Source organism: Eschrichtius robustus, chromosome 5 (assembly GCF_028021215.1).
Source record: "Eschrichtius robustus isolate mEscRob2 chromosome 5, mEscRob2.pri, whole genome shotgun sequence".
Classification (NCBI taxonomy): Eukaryota; Metazoa; Chordata; class Mammalia; order Artiodactyla; family Eschrichtiidae; genus Eschrichtius; species Eschrichtius robustus.
Window position 1 is genome coordinate 25805861 of NC_090828.1, and position 10472 is coordinate 25816332.

A 10472-nucleotide genomic window follows, 5' to 3' on the forward strand; every position below is an offset into this window, starting at 1 on the left:
TTAGAACGTTAAGGTCACTGCAGCTCATTCTGATTGTGGGGATCTTAATTTTTACTCAACCAATTTACTTGCAGCTGTCATTCTTTCCAATATTAAAAGTTCAGCTTTTCAAGCATGGGGAACTGGGGGATGGTTGTGTGGGGAATGAGAAGAGCTTGTTACAAACTAAAAACAGCAAAAACAAGTAAAATCTGGCTTGGCTCTCAAGTACAAAAAGTTATTTTCAAAGCCTATAAATTATGACATGGTGATTAACATGTAATTTAAATATATTTAAACAACAATTATATCACATTTCCAGCCCAGCTAATTGGCCTCACAGATGTTCCCTTGTAGCTGCATTGCCCTTCCAGGGAGATATGAATGAGGTGCTTTTTATCATGGAAAACAGAAAAAAAGCAAATGGAAAAAATGGAAACAGAAACATAAAAAGCAGCCAGTAACCTTAAAAACAATGAATGCTAAGGGAATTTTGTTTAGCTTTTTTTCCATTTTAATGCTGAAAACTAGAAAAAGCATGGAGACAGTCCATTACTGTGACGGTCTCTGGCAGTGTGTCTAGATACAGAGTTGGCAGGTTGCTGACTGAAAGACTTGTCAAAGCAAGGACAGCAGATCCCTTCTAATAAAGCATGGCTGCACTTCGTGTCTTGGAACAGACTAACTGCAAGAGATCTAGTTATTTTTAATACAACACCTTTACAATTGAAGGCGGTCTAGCCCAGATAATGAATATAGATAATAACGTATTTCCTGATGAAGAATGACTTGTGAGTTATTCTTTTGATCATTTATCTCTCAAGTTTTATAAAATGTTAAATGTGCAGCAGCCAGTGCTGTTTCCTCAGCCGTGATTCTAATCGAACTTTACCCAGTATAGCAACTCTTGCAAAAGAAGAGGTCAAGGGAACACTGGTGATTATGAATATTTTGGAATACCTTGCCTTTTAATATCTAATCAGGAAGTTGAAATAAATTCACTCCAGCCTCACCTTACTCTTACCTTTTCTTCTAATAATCTCAGGTAATGTTTGATAGTACAATGTAAATTACAAAAGGCCACTGGACACACCTCTCCTAGCGTATCATGGTATCTCCAACATCTACCGTAATTCCTGTGCTTTCACTGTAGCAATTTAATAAATATTTGCTAAATGCTTGCCAAATAATCCAGGTTTAATGATAGGGCAAGGCCAAGGTTGTAATATGATAAAGTTCCAGCAGGCAGGTGTCATATTTTTGTACCAGCCCTCTATTTTACATATCACTGGACTATATGGAAAATTTATTTCTCAAATTTTATGAACAAATGAATTTTATTTTGTGACACTCTAAAAGGTAGCAAAATGTACCTATATTTAAGGTGCTATGGAAAACAAGTAGGCATTTAAAAATGCTTCTTTGATGAGAAGCCTTGGCAATTTGATTGCTTGACTTTAAACATTTGACTTAGCAGGTGTGAACATTTAAATTTCACATATTCTCTACATTTGTATAGTAGTGCAGAGCTTAAAAAGTTCATCTATATATAATATCGTACTTTATCTTCATTAAGAATAAGAGAGGCCAAGGATGAAAATGAGGGTCTGAGATATTTCACGATTGACCTCATCACTTGTAATTGGGACTGGAGCTTGGAGCTTCTAACATACCATACAACAATCTGTCTATTGTACAAAAGCACCTCCTATGCAGTACATATTAAATATATCTAACTTTCCATGTCATAGTCTTCAATGTGTTGTTAGTTATGTTATTAGAGAAGAAAAGAGATAAATATTTTCTATGCCATCATGTAAGTGACTCAGTTATGGGCAGAGTTTAAATGTAAATTCAGTGTAGGGGTTCAGAGCTTGTCCCTTGATTCGTCCAGCAGGCTAAGTTAATTAAGGAAAACTATATTATCTAGTTGTTATTAATTTGTATTAAACAGTTAATCTCCATGGGACCATGTTCTTAGATTAGTCTATGAATCTCTAAATTATAAAAACGTTGATCTGGAATAAGATTTAGCTCTGTTTCATAGATGTTTCAAGATGTTGTCTTTGAGGTTTATTTTAGTCATCTCTGTTCAGTTAAATCCAGAAGGTAGAGAATGCAAAGTTCATAAAATCAACTGTTTTTATTTGCATTATTCATTATTTCCAGTGCTAAGAAAAGTGCCTGGTGCATGCATAGACCATGGTTTCTCAAGAAATGTGTTTAATAAATGATTGATATTATATATATATATATACATATATATATATATATATATATAATTTTTAGCTAGGACACAGAGGTGGTGTTCATACATCCCCTGTACTTACCATAAGGAATGTTGTCCTTAATATTTTATCATATTTTTATATTGACTTTTATTTAACCCATAGGCTAGAGTTTTAAGCCAGAATACTATGTCTTTTTTTTTTAATTGCAATCTAATTTTAACTGATTCTAAATACATAAAATTAATGAATGCAAAGCATGTTTCCAGTAAAGAAAACGATTTTCCAAGATTTTCTGCTTTTTTTTCACTTAAAAAAAAAAAAGACTGATGAGAAAATATTATGTACCTTTTTATAGAAGAGGCTAAGATGTTGACCCTTTGCTGAAATGGTGAAAAGTAAATGTAACTTGATAGCAAAAATTATTCCAGGCAAGTTGAAGTCCACCTCTATCTCCTTTTAGATAAGTTTCTTCTTATGAGAGGAAAGTTAATGCTGTGATATTTGGCCATTCCAGTCATTTAACGTGTAACAAAGGAAAGGGCTCCTCATTTACAACTCAAGTTAATTTACTGCTTTTCCCTTTCTTCCAGGGTTAATCAGAAGAATATTTATTGTCAACTTAATTTTTAATCCATTTAAAATTTTACTTTTTCTATATAATTCTTCTTTACAGGGATTGAATTAAAATATTCAATATCCTCAGAAAATATAAATTTGCTTGTCATCAGAGTGCATAAAATTTTACTGTTTAGCAAACGTCACTGTTGTGCATGTTTTCCCCTTTGGTTCATACAACTCATGTGGCTTTTCTTTTTTTTTTTTCTTTTCTGTTCTTTTTTTTTTTTTTTTTTTCATTCATGTTACCTCTTATTACATCCATCATTCCATTTTTCTTTCCTATTAGAGTGAAATTGGACACAGCCCTCCTCCTGCCTACACCCCCATGTCAGGAGTAAGTATTTCACAATCAACCTTCATCTTTTAGGATTTTTGGTCTTTGCTTATCATGTTTCCTCTCTTGCCTCACCATAATTTCCTCATTTTGCCTTTGCCAACAGTGAGTTAAGAATTTACTGTAGATTGTGTAGCTGCCTATGTAGATATGTTTTATCTCAGTAGATAATCCAGAGTTGAGATATCATGCATCAACAGTAGCTTTTGATTTTTATCTGAAGAATTTACCTGGGCTCATACATCATGCTTCTGGGTAAAGAGGTTATCTTTACTTCCACGATTATAGGTCTTGGGCTAAAAAGTCAGAATCTCAGTGATGATTCTCTAGTTAGATACTAGAGACTCAGAGTCACAGTAACCACAGACTAGAAGGCAATAAGGAAACATCACCATTCAAACTGCATCACCGTGCTTCTGTTCTTAATGACAACTGCCTATAGTTAATGACATTGCCATTTGTCTTGAAGATTCACTTTGAATTTTTACATTAAAAATAGGCAGTTGTGGGAAAGGAACATGAAATACCTTTTATTAGATCATGTGTTAGGTGGTTAGTAAAATTAAAATACATATTTCCAAAATGTTTTCCCACAATTGATTTATTTTATAAGAAAAATTGGAATTTTAGGTGTTTCTAGTCTAATTCAAACTCATTGACTATTAGGGGGAAAAACTCAATTAAGAAACTCTGACTTCTCTCTGAAAGACAAACTTCCATATTCTTTTGGTTATTAACATCCATATTTTTGACAGCTATTCCTAACAATACCTTTGGTCCAAATGTGTTTCTACTATTGACAGAACCAGTTTGTGTACCGAGATGGGGGTTTTGCTACAGAACAAGGAGTGCCCATGCCCTATAGGGCCACCACCAGCACGATCCCAGAAGCCCCAGTTGCTCAGGGGGCTACCGCCGAGATTTTTGATGACTCCTGCTGTAACGGCACCTTACGCAAGTCCGTGGCACCCCACGTCCAAGAGGACAGCAGCACCCAGAGGTACAGCGCTGACCCCACAGTGTTTGCCCCAGAACGGAGCCCACGAGGAGAGCTGGATGAAGAAGGTTACATGACCCCTATGCGAGACAAACCCAAACAAGGTACAAGCAGAATGTTCAGAAATGATTGCCACTCGACATTTGTCTCTATCAAAATAAGCAAAGTATGGAAGGGAAATTGCCAAACTATCTGCCTATGTAAAATTTGTGATCCACAAAAGGCTTAGGCTGCTGCTATTCCTAGTAGGCTTTCTGAATCAAAAGCGTCCACATCATCTAGGGGCTTTTTTAGAAACCAGAATCTCAGGCCCCACTTGAATAGGAATCTGCATTTTAACAAGATCCCCAGGTGATTTTTATGCATAATCAAGCTTAAAAAGCACTGATCTAAACATATCTTTATTGGAATATTTGAATGAGGTAGCATATCACAAGATTTCAGAACCCTTGCTCCATTGGACTTATTGTGGAGATCATAAAGACTGATGTTGTTGGTAAAAATGTCCAAAGCTTTCAATGGCACCAATAAAAGACTTGATTGATGCATTAAAATGGTGTCATTTAAATGACCTAGTTTATTATAAGAAATTATGACATCTTGTATGATACATTTCAAAAATTAAAGTTCTGACCCTGCATATACTTATATGTATACCATCACATCTTGAAAATATTCATAGTTTGTGCCTTTACAAAGAACAGAAATAACTTTACAAAGTTAGTAGTAGAAATGTTAAACACCCAAATCAGATAACATTTCAATTTTGAGAAAGCCTCTTTCCTTTTATGTTAACAGCATCAGAAAAAGAAGATGGATGATTGTTATTAAAAACTGGTGACTGTTTCTTAGAGTCTTCAGTGTCACAGTAAACTGTATTTTAAGACTCTGTATAAAGGCCCATTGTCTCACTTAATATGCAGTTATATTCACTTTTATAGTATGCAATTAAGGGATGCCTAAATACATATTGTCAATAACCTATTAAAATATATCCACCTCTATATGTATGAAAGTATTACTGTAACGAAGAATTGGATGTTGACAGTAGCCCAATAGTGACACAAATGTAGGTTTTGAGAAGATTTGACAGATGCCCCCAAAGTGAAATGCTCTCTGGGAAGACTCTCAACTCAACCATAAAATTATTCCTATCTACAGAACTACATGGCTATACAAATTTGCATCAGGACAATAGATAAGCAGATTGCTTTGAGAAAAGGTAACTTGAACCTTCTAACAGAAAGGCAAGTCAGTCTGTGTAGACTCACTGTAGACCATCCCCAGATTTTATCTCTGAGTACTAAGAGACCCACATTTATGTAGAACTCTAGCCCAGTTCTCAGAGAGTAGAGAATTTTAGTATAGACATTCCTATACTTTCAATTAAGAAGTTTCAGGACTCTGATAAGAAAAATCCAATTCTGACTCCCTTATAGGTATTTTTCATATATTTTTCTTAAAATGACAGTAGCTTTGAGAACCATTCAAATTAAAACTCATGATGAAGTGTAAAGTTCAGCCTACTCCTGTAGGGGAAATAGTGAAAACAGTGCAGTAGAACAAGATTATTCAACAGGAGTTAGGGAATTTGAATTCTAGTTCAACACAAATTATATCCTTCATACATCATTTAATCTCAATTTTCTGTCTATAATGCTGGAAGAATACACCTTGCACTTCCTTTTACACAGGATTGTAAAAAGGGATGAAATAATAGTGCCTTGTAAATTATTGAACTGTAATCTGTGTATATGATGGTGGGATATTCATTACTGTCTTTTAACTTGCACATGATGCTAAATAGTTAACTATATCCAGTAGGCTTATATCCAGGAAAAAATAACCCTGGGTTGATGAGATTTTTCTCTCTACATGTCGGATTTAGTATAGGGGATAGGAAGTTTGTTTCAGAATGATAGCATCTCAACAAACAGTTATGCCCTCTCCCTACCCCAACACCAAAGTAGGAATAGCTAAAGTGTCATTTTTGTGCATATATTTAAAAAGAGGGTCTACTATATATGTGTATATATGTCTATATATATTCTATACTATAAACATAGGAATAGAATTAAACATGAGGAGAGCAGCATTAATTAGCAGTATTTTTTAAAATTCTAGCCCAGGACCTATTCTAGCCCAATACCTATTTATTAGACTGAATCATACAAACTAGCTGCTATATGACTGGTTTCAACCTACAAAATAGCAATTTCATATGATTCAAACTAATAGTTTGCTATTTTATGATTATGATTAGCCATTGGAAATAAATGTTACAATTATATTTATTGTTAAGCATACGTTTTGTCAAGCAAGTCAATATAGAGGCATGTTAGATGTCTATATGATTTGATTAGTTGAGTCTTTTCCTTAGATGTTTTCTTTCCTGTGTGTAAATGTTTCTGAGGGAACATCTGTAATCAAATCCTTGTTACCTATGCAGACATTCTAAGCAAATTATGTAGACTAAAAAATACTTTTATTTCACTTCATCCATTTATCTTGACATAGAGCTAATCTGTAGACATTTTGATCTTCCAATATTCTTTAAAAATTCTCATTTCTCCATATTTAAAGGCTACTTAACCTTGATAGGTTGTCTTATCTTCCAACATAAATTACCAACTCGTAGAAAATAGAAGCATTTAAACAACTGGCCCCATAAGTAGGAGAGACAAATGCAAGCAGAAGGAAAGAAGAACAATCTAGGGGACAGGAACTCTGGCCCTGGCCTTGTTGGTGCCTTGTTTTGTCACTAACATTTTTTGCCCACTTACTCCTCTTTCACATGATAGTAGTAATCAACAAAAAATTTTTTGTGAAAATTCCTGAAATATGTGGCTTTATTGTCCTGGAAAAAGAAGCTAACCATTCTGTATAACCGTGGTCTGATTAACATTTTCCAGAAAGTAGATGTTAACTGATACTTTTGTATTACATTAGAATACCTGAACCCTGTGGAGGAGAACCCTTTTGTCTCTCGGAGGAAAAATGGAGACCTTCAAGCTTTGGATAATCCTGAATATCACAGTGCTTCCCATGGTCCACCCAAGGCAGAGGATGAGTATGTGAATGAGCCACTGTACCTCAACACCTTTGCCAACGCCTTGGGGAACGCTGAATACCTGAAGAACAACGTACTGTCTGTGCCAGAGAAGGCCAAGAAAGCATTCGACAACCCTGACTACTGGAACCACAGCCTGCCACCCCGGAGCACCCTTCAGCACCCAGACTACCTGCAGGAGTACAGCACAAAATATTTTTATAAACAAAATGGACGGATCCGGCCTATTGTGGCAGAGAATCCTGAATACCTCTCTGAGTTCTCGCTGAAGCCAGGCACTGTGCTGCCTCCTCCACCCTACAGACACCGGAATACTGTGGTGTAAGCTCAGCAGTGGTTTCCAGGTGGAGAGAGACGCCCGCTCCAATTTCCCCACCGCCTCTCTTTCTCTTGTGGTCTTCCCTCTACTCTCAAGGCCAGTAGTTTTGACACTTCCCAGTGGAAGATATCAAGATTCAATGATAGTTATGTGCTTATCCAACTTGAACATTAGAAGGAAGGACTGAAAGAGAAAGACAGGAGGAACCACACTGTTTCTTCATTTCTCTGCACGGGTTGGTCAGGAGACTGGAACAGCTAGAGAAGGACCAGCAAATATGAGGCAATACTGCCTGCTGTCAAACTAGTTCCCAACTTTTTTTTTACGTTTTTTTCTTTGCCTCCCTTCCTTCCTCCCTCCCTCCCTTCCTTCCTTCCTTCCTTCCTTCCTTCCTTCCTTCCTTCCTTCCTTCCTTCCTTCCTTCCTTCCTGTATTTCAATGCACATGCTTGAAAGACCCAAGCTGCAGGAACCGATGTGTACATTTTCAGCATCCCTGGAAATCCTAATGATGTTTCCAGAAGAACAAAATGATAACCTTTTTTATAATGTATGATAGTAACTAAGATTGAAAATCCAATCTCTTTCTCAGACAGTTTCAATCTTGACAAGCAAGAATGGCCAACTCAGCTTTCATAAGTTTTGAATCTTCATCAAAGTTATAACTAGTAATTATGTTTGGAGAGCTTTTTTGGTTTTTTTAATTTTGTTTTGCTTTGATCTGTCTCTTCATATTACTTCCTCCCCTCTTTTCAGCTTTAATTTATAATTGCAAACGTTTTTACATCAAACCTTCTTAGGTGTTGCTATAAATTAAAAGAATTGTAAAAAGAAATATTTTAATATGGTGAAATGGCCACTATTTTAAATATGCAGTCTTTAAAATTAGAAGGGGAGGCCAAGATATTAGTCAAATGTAACATCAAATCTTACTTTTGTGTTTTACACTATTGAATATGTACCCCCCCCCAATCCTTTACATTCTTCAACATTTTCTTCCCCTCTATGAATGACAGTACTTGATAGGCAGTTGGTAATGTTAAGAGTAGAAGGGAAACTAAGAGACAGTTCTGTGTGGTTCATGAAAACTACTGACACTTTCAGGGGTGGTCCAATGGGGAATCCATTGAACTGGAAGAAACACACTGGATTGGGTATGTCTACTTGGCAGATACTCAGAAATGTAGTTTGCACTTAAGCTATAATTTTATTTGTTCTCTTTCTGAACTCCATTTTGGATTTTGAATTGAAGCAATATGGAAGCAACCAGCAAAATAATTCATTTAAGTACATTTTTTTTAAAAAAAGAGCTAAGATAAAGAAAGACTGTGGAAATGCCAAACCAAGCAAATTAGGACTTTGGAACACTTTGGGATTATGGTGAGAGGGTCAGCACATCATCAACATGTGATATCACATTTCCTAAACAAGGAAAGTTGTCCAGTTTGTATACTCCACTTGAAGGAATACAAGTAAGGATTGGCTTGAATTCCATGGAATTTCTAGTATGAGACTCTATTTATATTAAGAAGTGGAAGGTAACTCTTTGCACATAAATTGGTATAATAAAAAGAAATACAAACATTCACTGCTTATAGATAGGTCCTTGGGTCAAAAGTTGTAAATAAATGTGGAAAAACTTCTCATGTAATTATTTTAATATCCAACATACTACTCTTTTGATACTTTATATAATAACTCTTTTTCTTCAAACACAGCATCCTAGTTCTAGAGCGACCTTTCTTGTGTATCATTTTAAAGAATACCTACTGAGTTAAGATGAGCAATGGGAACAAATGGTAGGAATGAGTTTTCAGGAAAAGGGGGCCTCAGGTCAGTAATTAGAAAAATTGGATAGAAATCTCTCTCTTTTAGGAAAATCTGACCTAATTCATTTGGAATTTTTAAAAAATATTTCTTTCCAATGTTAAAGTATTGGGATCAAATTTGAATGTATAACCTAATTGAAAGCAACTAGACTAAAAATCTCTATTGGCAAAGAGGAGAGTTTAGAAAAAAGGATGAAAAGAAATCAAGGTTTCTGCCTATTTTGAAAAGTAGATCTATCTATCCATTCAGCTCCCTTATTTTTTCAACTCATATTTATTTATAGTCTACTAAAAGCACTGTGTTATGTGGGGAACACCCAGATAAATGCAATACTATCCCTAACTTTAAAATTTTACAATCCAGATTTATTTGGCATGACATTTAATTTTTTTATATAATTCAAGGAATACAATTGCATGGACTATTTTATGAATAGTCATATAAAATCAACTCTTTGTTAAAAGATCTCCTGTGAACTCATGTGGGACATGAGTGAAACACCCTACAAGTTCCTGAAGTTAGCAAATAGGATAGTTTCAGTGTTACCATTCGAACACAAACTGTTCTAGAAGGATATTGTATCATCACTGGCTAATTGTCCTATATGGATTCTAACTTAACCATTAAATCAACAATAGATGTTGGTCTTTGGCCAGGAACATTGGAGAAATTAGGATTGGTTTCTTCCTGAGTTATGAAAAGTGAGGGAAGCTTAAAGGCTGAGGTTGAGCAAGGGAGGGGTTTGTGAGAGCTCTTCCAGTGAAATTCAAACATGAACTTCCCAGGGTTGAAGACACAGAATGATTCAGGGGCCACAGCCTAATAGCTCAGAGCTCTTTCACCCAGTCAGAGGAGTATCCAGGAAAAGGGGTCCTCACATCAGTGTTTATGAAAGTTTAGATATAAACCTCTCTTTCTAAATAAATCTGTACCAACTCATCACTGACAGCATCCTTGTTGGATACTAGCACTTGACTTTTTTTCCTGATTTACAATATTCATATGGTTTCTATGGGGATATGAAAAGCAGAATCACTTATATTGAAGAAGGAAAGAAAAATAATTATTTTACTGTTAAGGTAATAGAAATGTATT

The 10472-nt window shown here is 35.4% G+C and overlaps 1 protein-coding gene across 1 annotated transcript in view; it reads left to right on the top strand.

Annotated features, from left to right (window-relative positions):
• ERBB4 (erb-b2 receptor tyrosine kinase 4) overlaps positions 1 to 7554 on the top strand; it is a 1107258-nt gene extending 1099704 nt beyond the window's left edge. Inside the window, exons 26-28 of the mRNA XM_068543793.1 lie at positions 3115 to 3162; positions 3966 to 4263; positions 7109 to 7554. Of these exons, the coding sequence (XP_068399894.1) occupies positions 3115 to 3162; positions 3966 to 4263; positions 7109 to 7554 (792 nt within the window). The remainder of the gene's footprint in view (positions 1 to 3114; positions 3163 to 3965; positions 4264 to 7108) is intronic.
• Positions 7555 to 10472: the final 2918 nt, after the last annotated feature.